The sequence below is a fragment of the Mustela putorius genome, unplaced genomic scaffold (assembly GCF_011764305.1).
Source record: "Mustela putorius furo isolate JIRA1106 unplaced genomic scaffold, ASM1176430v1.1 tig00003898_pilon_pilon_pilon, whole genome shotgun sequence".
Lineage (NCBI taxonomy): Eukaryota > Metazoa > Chordata > Mammalia > Carnivora > Mustelidae > Mustela > Mustela putorius.
The window spans coordinates 14,011,165-14,030,526 of record NW_025422047.1 but is presented as its reverse complement, the minus strand read 5'-3'; the positions used below and the strand labels follow the sequence as shown (position 1 = coordinate 14,030,526).

Below are 19,362 nucleotides of genomic sequence, written 5' to 3'. Positions count from 1 at the left end.
TTATTTATATATGGAATCTAAAAAAAAAAAAAACCCAAACTCGTAGAACAGAGGGTAGAATTGTTGCCAGGGCCTGGGGGTTAGGGAAAACGAGAAGATGTTTGTCCAAGAGTACCAACTTCTAGTTATAAAGTAAGTCCTGGGGATCTAATGTACAGCGTGGTGACCATAGCTAACAATAGTGTGTTATATACTTGAAAATTGCTTAGAGAGTAGATCTTAAATGTTGTCATACACAAAAAATAGTAATTATGTGGGGTGATGGTGTGGTGGTTATTTCAGAATATATGCTTGTATCAAATCATCACATTGTACACCTTAAACGTATACAGTGCTTCTATGTCAATGAGATCTCAGTGAAGCTGAGGAAAGTTCTTTCATGACTCGGGGATATTTTATATGTTCAACCTACACAATGACCCATGGTCTTTTCCTCAGTCATTATTTTCTTATCAAAAGATGAACTAACTTCATCATGTTATCCAAGAGATTTAGTTTCATACAAGGAATGGTTAAATTGGTTACTAATATTTTTCTCTCCTTCTCTACACGTACACACATTACAGATTCACACATAAATATCTGTGGTTTCCCGATATGTCCTCTCTCCCATGGGAGCATTTGATCAATAAGGTTATTCTTAATCAATAAGGTCATTTTAAACAACTTATTCTCTTCTTGGTGCTATAGTTGTTGATCTTAAATATTACAAGATTTTTTTTTTTTACCTTTATGAGAAAGTCATCTTACAAAGGAGGAAGGAGAGAAAAGAAATTTTTTATTTTTTATTTTATTTTATTGCCACGAGGTGTGTTTTATTTTCATTAAACATACACATAATTTGCTACAATATCCCAGGGGCAAACTGGAGAATACGGCAGTCCGACTGGGGGGGACGGTCCCCTCAGAGATGTGCAAGTCGGTGGCATGGGCATGGAGTGCCCGGGTTCACAGGGCAGCTTGTCGCTCCTATCTATCTTGCGGGTGGCTCTTCTAACTCCACATCACGACTGGGGTGTCTCGAAGATCACGGGAGCAGGGAATCCTCTAGGTTCTTAGGAAATTTCACTCCACTTCTCCTGCTCAGTGGTCTCCTTGGTGGGCAGGGTGTTCTCCTGCGTCTCCGTTTTCTTCAGCTTGGCCTTATTGAAGCTGGCCCCCCCACCCCCCTCACCGTCCCTCTTGAGGTCTGCCGTTTTCTTAAAGTGATCCGTGGAGTTCCGCTCCGAGCCCAGCGCCTGGCGCTTCCTCTCATGGGAGCCTCTTGCTGCAGCCAGAGACCGAGAAGAGAAAATATCAAACACAGCAGTGCCTCAAGTCCATGGGAATTCACAACTGTTAGTAAAATCTTATCGCATCAATGGAAACTGAGGTACACTATTACTCAAATTGGAGTTTAAGATCATCTCAACTGATGATAGATATGTAATAAAGCAAGTGTATTAAAAATGTCAGTGCTGGGGTGCCTGGGTGGCTCAGTCAGTTAGCATCCACCTTGGGATTTTAAAGGCTTGGGTAGTGATCTTGGGTAGTGATCTTGGATTTTAAAGGCTTGGGTAGTGATCTTGGGGTCATGAGATTGAGCCCTGTGTCAGGCTCTGCACTGGCTGTGGAGCCTGCCTAAGATTCTCTCTCCCTCTCCATCTTCCCCTCCAATCCCATGCTCTCTCTCTCTGTCTCTCTTTAAAAAAAAAAAAAAAAAAAAAGTCAGTAGTATATTATCCTGCTAGATACACAGTTGTTCACAGTAACATTCTTCCCAGTTGGTTGTATGCTTAAAATTTCAACACAAAAAGCTGGAGGAGGAGGAGGGGATGGAGATGGAAGATGAGATCGTCAAACAGCTTCTCTTTATTTTCCCCCTTCACCAAAGTACTATTTATAGTGAAATGTGGTATTCATATCTCTGAAAAATAAACTAAAAGGGAATACGCAGGACATGATTAGAAATAATGCCTCCATTAAAATTTCCATCTTTTTCAAGTCTCAGGTTTAATTTATGCACTTATGACCCAGGGGAAGAAAGGGTCTTGGGGTGCTCAAGTCCTTTCTAGCCTGAAGCAGGAGCACTTTGTGGATGCCCCAGGGACCTCTTCAAAAGCCTGTAACTGGAGCTCAGGAGGACCTCCTGCACCTCCAATTGGGACTGAAACACACACTGTCCACGTGGGGAAGAAGGTAAAGGAGGAAGAAAGGAAATAATAACTTTGTAACAGTCTGCTACTGTTTTTACTTTTCCTTTTGCTAATTCAGATGTCAGTAGCTAGCTGATGTTTTATTTTAATTCTGTTCACTAAAAGAGAGAGAGAAAGGAAAGAAAATAAATAAGAAAGGAAAGAAGAGGAAAAGGAAAAGACAAAAAAAAAAAAAAAAAGGTCCGCCTACATAACGAGCCCATCTCGGGTTTCTCCAGCCAGGGAACACAAGCAATTTGATCTCAATGGCTGCAAGCCCCTCACACGTTTAACTGTGTTACCCCAACCCCGCCCCATTTCCAGGGTAACCGGTCTTTATGATTCATCCTACTGCTTTCTAAACTTGTACTGTCTCATGAAGAGGGGGCAGTCCTGCCCTGAGGTTTCTAGGAAGGGACAGTTCTGATTCTAGAACACAACTCTTGGCCCTCTTTCTGTTGCTTGAATCCTGTAGAAATTGAAAACGAATTGTTCTCCACGTCAAGACATCCAGGGAACTGGCATGCTACCTGGCGCCTAGGGACCCGAGATCCTTATCGGAAGGGGAGGGTGGAGCCAGGAATGTGGAGGGTAGAAGACAGGATTTCCTGCAGAAATTCAGCTTGAGTCTCAAAATACCACTGGAACTAGTAACACGGCTCTTTCCCTCTTCCTCGTCCCTACCCACCAGCAGCCCACGCAGGAACAGCTCCTCAGGGATCCAGGTCTGAGGTGGGAAGGCACTTGTATTGCACAGTCAGGAGGGCTGCGGGGACCTAGCTGAGGTCTGAAGGGATGTGCCCGCTGTGTGCAGGGCAGCCCCTTCAGAAAAAAAGGGGAGACAATGACTTCACTTCTAGCCTTGAAAAAGAGTAAGGTTCCCAGCATAAGATGACATGAGTAGCCCTCAAGTATTTGGAGATCTGTTCTTCTACCGTCCATAAACAGACACACGCACACGCACACACTGGTTGTGAGTAGCTGGGTGGAGTGGATTGGAGATGTGAGCAAACTCTCTGATGCCCGTTCCACGGAGAGCAGGCCCAGTTGCCTCCCTGTGAGTCTGGTGGGCCTGCGTCGGGCGGAGAGTGCAGGGGAGGGGAATGTACACTGGATTTGTGTCTGGTCTTTGCGCTTCTACCGTGACCTCTTGGGGCACCGCCCCGTCATCTAAATCCAAACACCCTCCTGGAAAACCTGGGTGGAGAAGGGGTGGGCCCCGCTGAGTCCAGCCTCCAGCCACTGTGGCCAGGCCCCAGGCAGGCTAGTGAAGCCTCTGGCCCCTCTAAATGAGCCTAGTCACTGGCTGAATACCACAGGCTGATCATGCAGAGAAATCAGCCAACCACTGACCTGTATACAATGGCTAATGTTTTAGTTCACTAAGTCGGGGACTAGTCTGTTATATAGATCCTGGAGCCTTGGATAAGGACCATTTTTCCAGGCACCTCGAAGCTGTGCTCAGAACTCCCATTCTGTCTCAAGACCTAGGCCTTGTTCCTTATCTGACCCCCTCACCAGGCTCTTTTCCACCGGGTGCAGACATTTTGGGGCCCCCAGAAGTACAGTCTTCATGACGCCAAGCAGGTTCATTAGACAAGTTGACTCAACTCTGCCCAGCAATTATAGGTACAACTACTATATGTGAAGAGAGTCACTCAAAATATTAGAGCCCCATTCTCTGCCCAGTCAGGGTATCCTGTTAGCTTTACTTTGCAAGTTGCAATAACTGCTATTTTAAAAGCTTTTTAAAAAGGTTATCTGATGAAGATAAAGCAGGAGAAAAGTTGAATATTTTCAGGGTTTTTTTTTTTTTCAATAGAATTTGAGTGGAGGGAAATAGTCAAGGATGGAAAATGCATGAATAATTATGGTACTTTAATCTTGCCTTGCCTTACTTTTCCTTTGAAACCATTATGTTTTCTCTTTCCCGAGTTGCAATTCCTAAAGACGGTGCTGCATTTCAGGATATAAACTCAAAAGTTTGTGATTAATATTCTCCATTAGAGCTATTTTTTTCTCTCACTTTCTCTTTTTCTTCCGCTGCTAAAATTAGCGTTCCTTGCTTGCTGGGATCCATGGTTAAGTCAGTATGTTGCTGTAGCTCTGAGTCAGATGCCAAGAACACCTTTCCAATCTGGCTCCCAGGGTGTTGGCATTGATGTGCTATGCTGGGGCATCGATATGATGTTCAGTGATGCATAGTTCTTTCTGTTCTCAGGGCTGCATTTGACTGTTTATAGAACAGCAAGAAATAGACTAATCTTCACCTGCTGACAAAGTGAATGTGGGTAAGTTGCTTCTAGATTCATGGCGGTGATGATCGTGACCAGTGATTAGCTGAGATTAGGTATGGCTTGCAAGAGGCAGGAGCTTACTGGATCCTAGATCCTCAGATGGCCTTTTCATTATATTTGTGCATGAGGAGACTGGTTCTTAGCTGGCCAAAAGCAAGAGAGATTCAGGAATTCGATGTGTCAAAGTGACCATGCTCCACTTATCAAGAGATCTTTAATTATTTTCTGATCTTTTCATGTCCAGTTGCACTGTATTTCTGAGACACATAGAGACAGGGCGGGGGAAGGGAGGGAAAAAATGAAACAAGATGGGACCAGGGAGACAAACCATTAAGAGACTCTTGATCTCAGGAAACAAACTGAGGGTTGCTGGGGGAAGGGCAGATGGGTAGGGAAGGGGTAGCTGGGTGATGGACATTGGTGAGTGCTGTGAATTATGTAAGCCTGATGATTCACAGACCTGTGCCCTTCGGGCAAATAGTACATTATATGTTAATTTAAAAAAAAAAAAAAGGTCCAAAAGAGAAAAAAATGGACATTAGTGAAAAAGAAAGAAAGGAAGAAAGAAAGAAAGAAAAAAAGTCTGACTGAGAAAGAACTGAAGGGGATTGTTAGAACTTGTGATTTCAAGTTATAGAAAAATTTGAGTGGCCACGGACCTATTATCCAAACTACAGTACTTTAAGAGTGAAAGAAGACATCACTAATAATTATTCTGGGAAAATGGGTATAAACTCAGACTGTTCTAGGCAAATGGGACACAATTTTACCTTTAAAATACCCCGACTCAAAATGACTTAAGCAGTATAACGGTCCATATATGGTGTTCCACATATGGTCCATATAACAAGAACTCCGGAAGCTGAGGGGGCTTCAACACAGCTCAACCAGTTTCTTCCAATAGCTCTCTGCTGCTTCCTGGATGATACATTGATCCTAGGACTGGTTCTTCCTTTGGTCACAGGATGAGTGTCTGTAGCAAGCAGAGCATCACGCTGCTGTTTTACATTAAGCAACAGGGAAACCGATTCTGTCCCAGCCTTCTCAGCAAGACTTTTAAAGTTTAGACATCTATGTCACAAGCCCACCACTATGTAAATTACATGGCCAAGGAAATGAAAGGCCTTGACTGGTTTCAACCAACAAGGGCCCACTGTTGGAGCTGTGAGTGGGGTCAGTTTCTCGCAAGTACCAGGACAATTTGGGGATGAGTGACTTTTTTTTTTTTTTTTTCATTAGAACCTGAATAATATTAAGAAATGAGAGGGGGATGAATACTCAGTAGATAACCAGCAAACGCCTGCTCTATTAGAAACAAACCTGAAATGTAATGAAGTAACTTGTTTTACGCTGTGGTTGTTAGGAAGAAAACTTCCGAGGTGTAAATCCCTGTTTTACCACTTATTAGCCATGTGAATTTGGACAAGTTTTTTAACTTCAATCTCATTTCCCCAACTTGGAAAATGAGACAATAGTATTCTCTGGCCTTATATGATGGTTATGGTATGAAATAAGATAATATATGCAAAGTGCTTGTGACCTTGTCTGGCTCCTAGTAAATGCTTCATAAATATGAGTTTCTACTGTAATGGTCAGTTAATTGACTCTTGAGGGGAAGTTCATGGGAATGTGTAAAGAAATGTTAAGGTGTCAACAGTAGAGAAATCCATTTTCTTGGTTGAGGGGAATAACAAAGGCAAAAATAAGAGCCGAAGGATGGAGTGGGGTGAGGGCTGCCTAGAGGGGAGAATGGCCACAAACGAGCAGATGAGTCAAGTTGGGTTTGAGAAAATTTTAAATGGTTCCTGTCCAAGGTGAGTCTGTCATTCTTAAACATTAAAAGACTCTCTTAGGAGCCTTTTCCAATGTTTCATGGTCAAGAAATTCTCCCTTACATTCAAGGTAAATCCCTCCAGTTGTCACATTAGCCCGTTTTATGTCTTCACACAGGATAAAACATGGGTAAAGATTTAACCAATTTGGAGAGCGAGGATGGAACTTTAGAGACGTTGCAAAGGGAAAGTGACAAGCCTTACTGACATCTATTTCTCAGTGACGGGGAGAAACGGTAGTGTCAGATGCAGGCTTGTGATAGTGAGCATGAAAGATGAGAGAGACAATGGTGTCTCTGACACAGAGGGAGAGGGGGAGGTTGGTCTGCCTGATAAGGAGTGAGATTTATAAATATAAGGTAGTGGTACCCCCAGAGTTTTGATAGTAAAGTCAAAATGGTGCCAGAATAATAAAGAAGACATATCCTCTTCCTCTGTGTCCTCTCCTGGATATGCAGGCCATTAAAAAGAGAGGAAAGGGGAAAATGTTGCAAACAGTGAGAACTTTCAGCCATCTGTACACATTCTGGCAAGGTTTACTCATGAGAAAAATATAAAAAAACAGATATTATCAAGTCCTAGTTTTTGGTGTGAGTGAGTAAGTGTGTGTGTGTGTGTGTGTGTGTGTGTGTGTGTGTGCCTGTGTGTGTTGGTGGGGGGCTGTTCTGGTGGTGTAGAGATGATGGTTGGGTTTTCTTTCTTCCCAGGGACTGTTGTAGCAAAAGTGGTACTTTCTAGCACCACTTATCAATCCAGTGAGCCTTCTGCATTGTAAATGCAATCTGAAGCATTCTCAGGAGCTGCATGTATGCAGTCATCATAGTTTTTGTTTTCCTGTATTTCCCTATGGATTTTCTGGGACACCAGTCTCCTGTGTTTAAAAAGAAGTTCTATTTTCTTCTGACTGGTTTCAACAAAAGACAAACTGGATTATTCAAAATTTGGTTGCTTACTATATATAGCTGCATTAACTTATATAACTGCATTAAATGTACCTTCCCCCAAATTAAATTCATTTTCATTACAAAAAGTTATCTGTGGTTTTATAAGTACTTCATTTAACTTGCTATGCACATAGCATCTGGTAATAATTCTGCATCAAGAATAATGAAGAATAGGGGTCTGCTCCTGAAATTTGCACATTGATTTGGAAAAAGAAATATCTAGTATCACTGGTAGAAAATTGAAATCCTAAAGAGGATTGTATGCCATGAAAAAGAAAGAATATTAAAAGAATACTTTTTCTTCTGTTTTCCTTTCCCAGCATACTTGTGTCACAAATTATGGATTTTTTTATACAACTCTCTTATCTCCATTATCAAACTGATTTCGAGTAACACGCTTTTTTTTTTTTTTTAACAAATAGTAGTTGTTCAAAAAGAGATTGCAAGAGAATGAATGAATCTCTTACACTTGAGAAAATAATTCAGGGTTCTGAATTTGTCCATGAGTTGCATTGAAATATTCTGTGTCTTGATTCAAATTTATGGGTATAATAAACTTGCATTTTATATTTTAAAATCATCTGACCCAATTTATTAATATGTTTAAGAATTTAATTCTTGCTTAACCACTTGACCTACCACTGTCCACGAGTCGCAATTACTTAACAACTTAAACTGACACTTAATAAGTATGTAAATGGAAAGCACCCTAACGTAATACAGGTATCTTCCTAAGTGCCAATTATATGCCTCAACATTCCCTTCAATTTGAATGTGTTAGTAAGAATCTAATTACACTGGTTTATAGCTGATGGAATTACAGAAGGAGAAGATTTCTATCCTACATACTTATAGACCTCAATAACTGTTCCTTTGCAATCTGTTGCTATTCAATTACCAAGTAATAACTGTCTTAATGAATCTAATTGAAATGCTTATTTCAGACTATCACCAAAAAAAAAAAAAAAAAAAGCACTTAGCATGATTCCACTGGATGGGGCCTGACTTGTTTATCCAGAAAGAAGTAACTTCACTGGGAAGAGGTTCACATTTGTGACAGTTTTTGCAGAGTTTCAAGGACATTCCCTTCTCCATCATCCATTTATCATAAAAGCGAAGCCCCCTGACAAAACTCTGCTGTCTAAATCCATACCTGTAAGAATGATCACACAGTCCCTGGGCCTGCATTTTCCCCTCCCAATGAGAAGCTTTGGTTTAGCTTTCCTCAATGAAGACAGAATAATAATAAAACTCAAAATACCAATAGCTAATATAGAGAGGGTACTTCTGGTGCCAATACTGTCTAAATACTTTACATATAGAAACTCATTTAATCTCCATGATCTCCCTAAGAGGGATATACACAATTATCATACCCATTTAACAAATGAAGAAACTGAAGATAGTTTACGTTATGGAGAAGAGCAAGTTTGTGCAGCATAGAGGCTAATTAATGGCAGAGATCATGGAGCAACCCAGGTCCCTTGGCTTCAGCATCTGGAACTCAAAAAGGGGACACTTAAAACACGTGAGAACTTGGTTGATACAAGGTCTTGTTACTTAGGAAATTGAGGGTTGGAACTCATACCGCAAAGACAGAACAACAAAACAGTTGTCAAACCAAAACAACAAAACCCTTTGAGTTAGATGTTCTATGTAACACTCTCTGCCCCTCCCTATGTCATTTTGTAACTTTTGTTTCCATGGGCAACGGTTAAACTCATTCATTTCAAGATGATGGCAGAATTTGATTGAATGAATGTATATGAGGACAGCCCAAAACATACCACTGTGTTTGTTTTCTTAAAGAAATGGAAATTTTATCTGCCATAAGCAAGATTGACTCAGGGACCTGCGGATCCCCAACAATTCACAATATTTATGCAGGTTTTGTCCAACTGCTCCACGTAGGTTCAACTGCCTTTAGAGAACCAGGAGAGCCCGGGAGCTGCTGACGCAGATGGATAAGCCCAGAGACTCACTGAAAGTCAGGTTAGACTCAGCCGGCGGAGATGGGCAGACGCCACGGTCTAGCGGTAAGACCTATGCTGTACGGATTTTCTTCTCCAAAAATGATGATGGGCCAGGTAACAGCTCAGTGATGGCAGGGGTTGCTGGTGCACAGTTGGTCTCTGGCGTTTACAACGATTTTAGATATACAAAAAGACCTATCTGACGAGAATAAAACCAATGCTTTGTATACATTATCTAGGTTTGCTGAGGTATCATCTTGTGACTTACACGCATCTTTTTTATTTGCAACTAGTGGTTCCTCTCAGCAGTGCCTGGCGTCCTTGCCCCAGGAAAGCCAGAGTCCCTCAGGCCTGTCTCTGTCCCTCCTCGTCATTTTATGGGGCACTCTTCTCATTCTAAGCTGGGATGTTTTTTTCCAGACATCATGCTGGTTCATGCCAACTCCAGGGGGGCTTTCGGGTTCCTTTGGAATTCACTCAGGAACAGTTTTTAAGGAGCAACGGTCCTGGTATCTACCCAGTTAACAGTATCAAAACAGAGACTTCCTTTCTATGGGAAGAAAAAACAAACAGACAAACAAACAAACATGATGGGAGTAAGTTATTTATCCTCTTGAGGAAGCCCTGAATTCCTCCAGGCAGGCAGCCAACCGAATCGTTTTTGAGTTCCATTTACATGCCATGGCCCTGTACTGGGTTCCCTGGCTTAGGATTTATAGCCTGGAGAACAGCAGTTTATAGTTTCGAGGCAGCTTCCAGGAATGTCCTTACAATGATGTCCCTGGGAAATGTGCAGGGGGAGCAGGGAACAGAGTGTTACCCAGTGGACTGGGGAGACCCAGGCCCTGAGACCTTGACCTAGCCTGACTAAGAGGTGTCCCCGAAAGTTCTTGGTCTCATCGTGAGAAAGAATTCAAGAGCAGACACAACACAGAGGATGAGCAGTACAGACAGGAAGCAGTATTAAAGCAAAAGTATACCCTCACGATGTGGGAGCAGGCAAGCTGGAGAGAGAGAGCTGATGCCTGGGTTTGGGTTTCTGCCATTCATTGACAGCTGTTAACAAGGCGGGTGGAATAGTCATTACCTGAGGCAGGGATTTCTTAGAAGCAAGTGTTCCTGCTCTTTCTTCCTTTTTTGGTTAGGGGTTTTCGGCCTACTTTGTCAGCCATCTTGTGTTTGTGCGTGGTTTGATCTGGCTTCTTGCGGCTTTATTTTGGAGGGCTGCCAGGACAGGCCTCTGACTTTCCCGATAGCAGGCCACGACTTCCTCCCTGCTGGCCTCCAGGCATCCTGTGAGAACCCAACTTTGAAGGGCCTCTAACAACGGGATGGAGAAATGAGAGTTTTACTTAATCCTGTCCTTCCTACACAGAAAAAGCCCAGAACAAAAGTTTACGCAGACATCCAGCAGGCAGGGCCAGTTCTATGCACAGAAACTGGTTTATGGAACAAAATTCAAAAATTGTCAAGAATTTTTCTAAGTCCAAAATTGATGTGGGGTCCGGTGGGTGGTGATGACTACTTATGGGTACAGAAAGATCATACGGATTTGAAATACTTACATTCAAAATTTTTAAATATTTTAAATGTGAATCTGCATAGATGTATACTCTAGTCAAAGCAGTAAATTTAGTAGAGCATGTGGCAATTCTTTTCCGCAAGGGAACAGATTGTATAGTATTTACAGAACATGCACTATATACTCACTCTATTCTCAATTGATTTTTTTCTTTAAGGTAGTGGATTGTTTGGCTTTGAACTTTGACAAGGGTTATTTATTTATTAAATTGGGACTATTTTTACTTCGTTGTTGCTTGAAGGTACAATATCCACAGTCTTTGAAGTGTTTGTGCACTACCCCACCTCCTGCTCCCCACCCCCGCCTCTCTCTCACCTCTTGCTTTTTCTTGGTCAGCTCTTTGATTTTTCTCTTAAAGTATCCAAATCAACTTGAGACTCCCTATTTCGGGCCCACAGAGTTGATGTGGGTAGAGTTGAATGATTTAAACTCTAGGTTTGGAGATCTTGATGCAAATGGAAAGGATATAATCCAAGGCTACCCCTAGTATAAAGGGAGGTTTACAGCATTGAGGAGGAGATTTCACTTCATTCATTCGACACAGTATCAAGTATGTTCCGGAGGGTAAGACCCTGACTGAAATGAAGTCTTGTCTCTGCAGAGGTGCACATTATGATGGATAAAGTAAGTAGATAATATACCAACAAATAAGAGAATATCTGATGGTGTTACAAAAGGGATAAAAAGTAAAGGTAGAGCTCAGGAGGAAGGGGTGATTTCGAGTAATAAGGACTCCTGTGAGAAGGCTACATTTGAATTGAGACCTCACAAACTATTTAACTTTAGATCAGTCTTAAATTAACCTTATTGAGGGGCGCCTGGGTGGCTCAGTGGGTTAAAGCCGCTGCCTTCGGCTCAGGTCATGATCCTGGGGTCCTGGGATCGAGCCTTGCATCCGGCTCTCTGCTCTGTGGGGAGCCTGCTTCCTCCTCTCTCTCTCTGCCTGCTTCTCTGCCTACTTGTGATCTCTGTCTGTCAAATAAATAAAATTTAAAAAAAAAATTAACCTTATTGAGTCTCTGCAGGGTAAAATTAGGTTGAAAGTACCCAATTCTTAGTTTATCATAAGGACAAAGGGAAGGAAAAAAAATATATATATATATATAAAGTAGTCCCACAAAGAGTTAATTTCTGTCATTGACAAAATATTGTATCAGTAAGGGTTCGAGCAAGAAAATCACAACACACGCATATTAGGATCATTTGAGTACAGTTTCACAGGGGGAGAACTTACAAAACTGTGGATGGGGTGTAGGGAAATGAGAAGGGAAAAATGCAGTATCTGGGGTCTAGTGAGAGCAGACGTGAGTATCAGCTCTGGATCCACAGGAGAGAACAGAGTGCTGTTAGGCACTCAGAGGCAGAGAGAGCTGTGACTGAGCTAAGTAAGACCTTCAGTTTCGTGGCCTTGAGAAGTTGGAGGGTCTAAGTAGCCTAGTTAGGCTAGGCGTTGTTGGGGATTACAAAGGTATGCTAGCTACTGGAGTCTGCCAACGACAGGCTTACAGACAAGAATGGGGAATGACATGTACAGATCTGATTGCGACATAGACTATACCGACTATACCGTGGGCCCTCGAAGGAGTTAATAGGAAAACCAAGGAATCTCAGAGGATCAACTGTTTCCACCCAACAGATTAGAGGAAGAGCCGGAGAAGAGGTGACACTGTTTTTCCTGGACCTTAAAGCAAAGACAGGATTCACACATGCAGCAGTGGTGGGAAAATGCTACAGGTGCAGAAAATGGGAAGTGGAGTTTGACTGGAGCCTCTGGTACAGGAAAGAGATTTCAGTTTATCATTTCTATGAATCTGTCTAGGCTGCCCTTCCCCTTTTCTCTTTCAACCTGTACCTTCTTACTCTGTCTTTCATGGACTTTCTCATTTTTCTTATCCCGTTGGTGCCCTCTTTTATGAGAGGAGGCTTCAGGTGAATGGGACTGTTGTGGGGCTCTGAGGAGTGTCACACGGCACACTGTGCCTAGATCTCCGAAGCTCGCACTCAGTCCTCGTTGGGACTGGACGTCACCTGACAGGAGGGGAAATGACGGGGAAAAGAAACAAAATGACCCCAGAACAAGGGCTATTTATTTGTCTCTTTAACCCAATTCTCCTGCTTCTCTCCCCATTTTCCTAGAACTGGAAACAGAAAACATGGAGAAATAAATGGGAAATAGATTTTAGAGAATATGAGCTTGTCCTTTGTCCTCAGTCTGCCACTACCCCTTTCACAGCCCCACCTATGTGGACAAGTGAGCTGGTCCTCGAGTCAGGAACTTTCTCATGGGTCACAGAACATCAGCGCTTTCTAACATGCTCTCCAGCCACCCAGACTAGATGCTGCTTCTCTCACAGGACAGCATGCTTAAAGAAAGATCGATAGACTATTCTACACCTACCTTTGTATGCTTTCTTTGTCTTCCCTTTCTTCTTCTCTTTCTGTTCCTCCTCCTCCCCTTCTTCTTCTTCTTCTTCCTTTTTTTTTTTTTTTTTTTTAAACTGGGAGTGGGAGTTATTACTTCATTCACCGTGGTGGCCCCATTAGAGTAGAAAGTTCAAACTCAGTGCCTTCCCACTGGTTTCTCTAGGTGCTTTCACAATGCTCACTGAATGTACATTGAATGCATGAATGTTTGTAAAAGGGTACCAAGGTTGAAGAGCCATCATAATTACCCCACTGTGCCCACTTTAATTGCTGTTTATTCTCTTTCCCTCCAGTGAGCCTTGCCCAGACTGGGGAGAGAAACAATACTTTGTTCATCTTCGAATCTCTATGAACTGGAAGACTATCTATGCTTCGTAATAGGTCCTCAATGTATACTTGTTTGAATGAATCAATAGCTAAATTAATGAATGAACAATCCCTAGATCTAAGCATGATTTAGGGAAATGATGGGACATAATAAGGTCCCATTCTTGAGGCCATTTTGGCAAAGGCCTTGTAAGCAAGACTGAGGAGGTGGGGCTTTATTGCTTGATCTTGTTGCTCTAGGGAATGGCTGAAGATTTTGAAGGAGTGAGAGAATGATATAGTGACGAAGCCTATTGAGAAAGATCATTCTGATGGTTATGTAACATCGAAGTCACTGTTGATCTCGAAGTGTGACAAAGGAGGCTTCAGTGAACAAAGGGCTTTTTATATAAACACAGATGTGGCTGCCTTAAATCTATTGTCTATTAATGGAAATAAATACACTTTATTCGCCTTATGTGGTTGGAGAGTGTTAGTGAAACTAGTATGAACTAAATGTGTGCAATTATTTATCATTTCAGAAAAATATGAAGTCCCAAGGAGCTCCTAGACCTTAATGGCAATCAAGACTGTCCTCAAACGAAGAGAGGGAAATGCTCCTTTTCTCACATTAAACATCCCTCTGGGAACGAGAATTCTTTGATTACTGTGGTCCTTCAGGGTGCTGGACATCAAGTTGAGTGATGTAGTCGATCTAAGATGTGAAAGGTTAGATTCGTAGGAGCAGATTGTTTTGTTTCTGTCACCTGAGTAGTTTGCCCCTGATGGTCACATCTTAGCATAGTTTTGGTCCGTCACATGGGATTTTCTCAGGGTAACCTGAAGTGTTTGGGGCTATAGTTGAGAACAGCTCAGATCCATCTACTTGTGCTTTTTCATACCTCTAAAACCATACCGAACACTTTTTTGTTAACATCATAAATATTGATTACTCACTATGACATATTATAAAGTTTTTACTGCTCCTTCCATAAAGTAGTGGAGTCTGTTTCTCCCACTCCCTGAATCTGGATGGGCCTTATGACTTGCTTTGACCAAAAGCAAGTGGCAGATGTGATTCTGTGTGATTTCCAGATCTCTGCTTAAAGAGACCTTAGAGCTACTGTCCCTCTCTTGGACCTCTGCACCTTGAAGCAAGCTCGGACTAGCCTCTCTGAAGATGAGAGAGAAAAACAGAGAAAGACCATGTAGTAGTAGAGGTCCGGCCATTTCAGACATCTTATCTGAGGCCCAAGATGGGTGGTGGTCATCCAGGACGAGCCCGGCCTCAACTGTCAGCTCTCCCGACTGACTGCAAACACACCAGTAAGCCCAGCTCACCCCATGTGGAGCAGAGGTGAGCGGTCCTAACTGAGGCCAACTGCCAACCTACAGATTTGAGAGAAATAAATGGTTATTGTTGTCAGCTAGTAAATTTGGGGGTATTGTGGTAGCAGAATTCTAAAGATGCCCTCCTGCCAAGATTCCCATTCTCTTGTTATTCAATCAAACACCAAAGTAGGGACTGCTGTGAATGGAGTTTTCAAATATAATTAAAGCCCCAAGTCAGCTGACCTTGTGATTCGGCCTTGACATGATGATTTAAAATGCTGAAATGAGCACTTTAAAAATCAGTCAGATTTTCTCCAGCTTGTAGAGAAGGGTACATCATAAAGATCCAAAGAATGAGAAGGAGTTGTTGAACGCTTGCTGAGTCACAGCTGGAAGGGGCCTTGAGACAAGGGATATGGGAGCCTCTGGAAGCTCAGAGCAGAGCCTCGGCTGACAGCTAGTGAGGAGGCTGGGACCTCAGTCATACAACCACAAGAACTGGAATTCTACAAAGAGCCTGGAAGAGTTGAAAGCAGATTCTGGCCCAGAACCCCCACGTAAGAGCCTCGTTTAGCCATGACCTTGATTTCACCCTTCTGAGACTCTGAGCCGAGAACCCAGGCCAGCCTGCCTACGTTCTCGCTGACCTACAGAACCAGGTGCTAATAAGTCTCCATGTGTGTGCTAATTTGTTATGCAACGACAGAAAGTTTATACAAGTAGTTTATTTCGTAGTCCTAGATAACAAATACACACACTAACATTTTCAAAACACATGGAAAGACACATCACAGAGTACGGGATTTCAGTTCTGGCTGCACGTCGAAGTCTTGTGGAGAGCACTTTAAAAATACCAACGCGTGGGCCCACCCCAGAGATGCTGATTTAATTGATTTAATTGTTCTGGGATGTGGCCCAGGCATTGGTATTTTTGAAAAGCTCCCCAGGTGATTCTGATATCCAGCTAGAATTGAAAACCACTAATATAGAACAAAATATATATGGACAGATAGATGAGAGAGAGGGGGTGATTTCTAGCCCCGCAACCACCATCCCTTAAAAGGATGCTGGGGACTAATCTTCTGTTACCTAGTTCCAACATGTGGGTTTCTTCTTCACACCCAGCAACTCAGGGACACTGGCAGGCTAACCTATAATTCGGCTCAATTCTGACATGACCTACTGGAAGGTCCTGTCAGATTCCATAGGTGAAGGATTCAGTCCTACAAGACTGCTCCGCATCCTGCCACTTCAGATGCCAGTTACTAGTTCAGTCAGTCTGTGCTTCTGACTAATTCTGGCTGACCGGCTATAGATTGGAGATTCCAACAACCCCCCTCCTTGAATTCCATTAATTTGCTAGAGTGGCTTACAGAACTCAGGGAAACATTTTACTTACTAGGTTATGGGTTTATTATAAAAGGGTTTAACTCAGGAACTGATGAGAGAGATGCACAGGACAAGGTATGGGAAAGGGTGTGGGATTCCCATCCTTCTCCAGACACGCCACACTCGGCACCACCATGTGTTCACCAACCCGGAGGTCTCTGAACCCCATCCTTTTAGGTTTTTATGGAGGCTTCATTACATAGGTGCAGTTGATTAAATAATCAACCACTGACAATCAATTCAACTTTTAGCCCCTCTCCCCTACCTGGTAATGGGGTGGGGGGCAGGTGGGGAGTGGCAGGATGGAAAGATCTAACTCTCTTATCATGGTTGACTCCACTGGAAACCAGTCCCCATCCTTAGATTACCTAACGGTTTTCCTCAAGCTGCCCCATTAGTATATATATGTGTATATATATATGTGTTTATCCTATTTACAATTTTTTTGGTGCTTATATGAAGTATAAAAAGTGCATATACTTATATGACAGAAGTGGGGGGGTGTAATTCATTTAACAAAATAGGATCACATAGCATATTATGGCAATGCTTTCAAGTCAGGTACGTACAATCACTTAGGTGTCTTGCTCACTGATCTCTAAATATTACCCATTAGTGCCAGCTTTTCCCCATTTTTCCTTCTGATTCAACTCTCCACTTCCTTCAACTTTTACCAAAGAGCCCAATTTAGATTGAGTACAGAATTCTCTAGCCTAACTCATACTTTGTTGTTGGGATATATATATATATATATATATATATATATATATATATATATACACACACACACACACACACCTTTATCTTTCTCATCACTGGAAATGCCAAGGGTTATAGGAGTTCTGTGCAAAAGCTGGATGACCACATCTATATTTCTTATTATAAATCACAATATCACAATGGCTCTATCACTTACAGGACTTTCAGCTGGAAGAAACAATATTAGAGCAGCAATGGGAGAGCAAGAACATTAATTTCTCCCTTAGTAGCAAATCCAGATCTGGGGGGCTTTAAAGTTGGTTAGTTCAGGAGCTCTGTGCAGCCATCAAGGGCTTTCCATCTCTTTGGTCGGCCATCTTCAGCATGTGGGCTTTCTCCTACTTGGCCTTCATTGTACCAAGATGGCGGTTGCTGATCCATAGACCGTATGTTATGCCAGCATCCAAAGGACTGGAGTCATTCCTTGTGTACTTTCTATTAGGGAAGGAAGCTTTCCCCAAAGCCATCCCGTACTTTCACTTAGGTTCTACTGGACAGAAATGGGTTCATCTACTCATATTTTCACTGTAAGAACAGAGAAGATGCATTTTCAGCCTCTATATGGGAAGGTGGGTGGGCTCTCCCAGCATGTTCGGAGCAGGGGAAGGTGGGTGGATGGTGACTGGGTAGACTAACAATCATGTCAATTCTTATGCTCACATAAAAATACTTACTTATGTTTACATTTAGACATACACCCATGAATGAGATTATATCCTAGATGTCCTTTTTGCTGTGGTTGTGCTCCCTCTCACATTGCCTTATTTTTATCATAGGTTTGACTCACTACATTTTCCCCCAGTAACAAATATTCCCACCTGGTGTTTATCCTATTTACAATTTTTTTGGTGCTTATATGAAGTATAAAAAGTGCATATACTTATATGACAGAAGTGGGGGGGTGTAATTCATTTAACAAAATAGGATCACATAGCATATTATGGCAATGCTTTCAAGTCAGGTACGTACAATCACTTAGGTGTCTTGCTCACTGATCTCTAAATATTACCCATTAGTGCCAGCTTTTCCCCATTTTTCCCTCTGATTCAACTCTCCACTTCCTTCAACTTTTACCAAAGAGCCCAATTTAGATTGAGTACAGAATTCTCTAGCCTAACTCATACTTTGTTGTTGGGGATGTCAGAGCAACAGAATTATGAAGCTGAGTGTTCTCTAAGTACTTCTTTAGTTTTAACTGGCCATTGTTAACTAACTTTAACTAGCTGCTCACAGGCAGAGAAGTTTTCTGGGTCTCCTGTCACTAATTTTGTCCTCCTAAGCTTCTGGAAGCTGTATTATCTCCTGGGGGAATATAAGACTTTGGGATAATGTTTTGCATTTCCAAACATGCCACAGTTTCCCATGACTTTTGCTACCCAAATGGTCGAAGTTTCCTATTGCAGGCTGGAGAGGAATTCATTCTTCTCAGACTCCCTTCCTTCTCTTTCCATGTTTATTCCAACAGAAGGTTCTTCACAAAGCTCTAAAATGCAACTGTTCTGCCAAGAATTTCTGTTTTGTTTTATTGTTTATTTTTAGGAGCTACAGTTTTTCTGTTATTTTTTAGTTAGATGTGAACAAAACCAAACAGTTGTTAGACAAATTTATATAGGGGTTATGTTATAGATTTCTGTCAAACATAGTTAGCCTGAATCTTTTATGCGTTTCTTCTAAACAACTCCCTCCGTATACTGGTGTCTGAGGAGAGAAGAAGCAAAAGACCTGATCACTGGAAAAGACATAAAACCATTCAAAAAAGATTACAGCAAAATGTGATTCTTGGCCACCTTTAATTCAAGCACAAGGCTTTCTCAGATGGGGGCCTCACCAGATTCTAGTCAAATGTGAATAAGGCCAAGAGCAGCAGTGGTCTTGAAAAGTTGTAACAATGTGTGGGATACCTGGGTGGTTCAGTTGGTTAAGCAGCTGCCTCTGGCTCAGGTCATGATCCCAGCATCCTGGGAGTGAGTCCTACATCGGGCTCCTTGCTCAGTGGGGAGCCTGCTTCTCCCTCTGCCTCTGCCTGCCATTCTGTCTGCCTGTGCTCGCAGTCTTCCCCTCTCTCTCTGATAAATAAATAAAATCTTTTTAAAAAAAAAAAAAGTTGTAACAATGTGTCTGCAGTGCCTCCCCAACCCCACCCCGCCACCTATTTTAGGTAGTGGAGATTTAGAAACTAAAATTACTCAGTGGGGGTGATTTTGTATGTAAAGATGGGGAAAGTATTCTTGAGAGATAATCTCTTAATCACCTGGTAGTAGGTGACTAATCAAAAATTAAGAGACAAATCCAGTTATGTAACTAATTAAAATGTTTTTCACTACAGTAGCTTTCACTACAGTAGCTTCAT

General features: G+C 42.1%; 1 protein-coding gene and 1 long non-coding RNA gene across 3 annotated transcripts; one reads left to right on the top strand and one right to left on the bottom strand.

Moving 5' to 3' along the window:
- Positions 1–819: 819 nt before the first annotated feature.
- Positions 820–2,521, bottom strand: LOC123388360 (thymosin beta-10-like). The gene is made up of 3 exons (XM_045067944.1): positions 2,477–2,521; positions 2,382–2,407; positions 820–1,152 (listed from the first exon to the last, which is right to left on the bottom strand). Exons 1-3 carry the CDS (start codon positions 2,519–2,521, stop codon positions 1,056–1,058), a joined length of 168 nt encoding a protein of 55 aa, XP_044923879.1. The 3' UTR covers positions 820–1,055.
- A 47-nt stretch (positions 2,522–2,568) lies between these two features.
- LOC101685382 lies at positions 2,569–14,324 on the top strand. Of its 2 annotated transcripts, none has more exons than XR_199299.3 (6): positions 2,569–2,906; positions 4,396–4,465; positions 9,159–9,283; positions 12,439–12,575; positions 13,520–13,607; positions 14,075–14,324. It is a non-coding gene; the product is annotated as an uncharacterized LOC101685382 (long non-coding RNA). The 2 variants fall into 2 exon arrangements; XR_001179146.2 differs by having other exon boundaries at positions 12,439–12,536; positions 14,075–14,323.
- Positions 14,325–19,362: the final 5,038 nt, after the last annotated feature.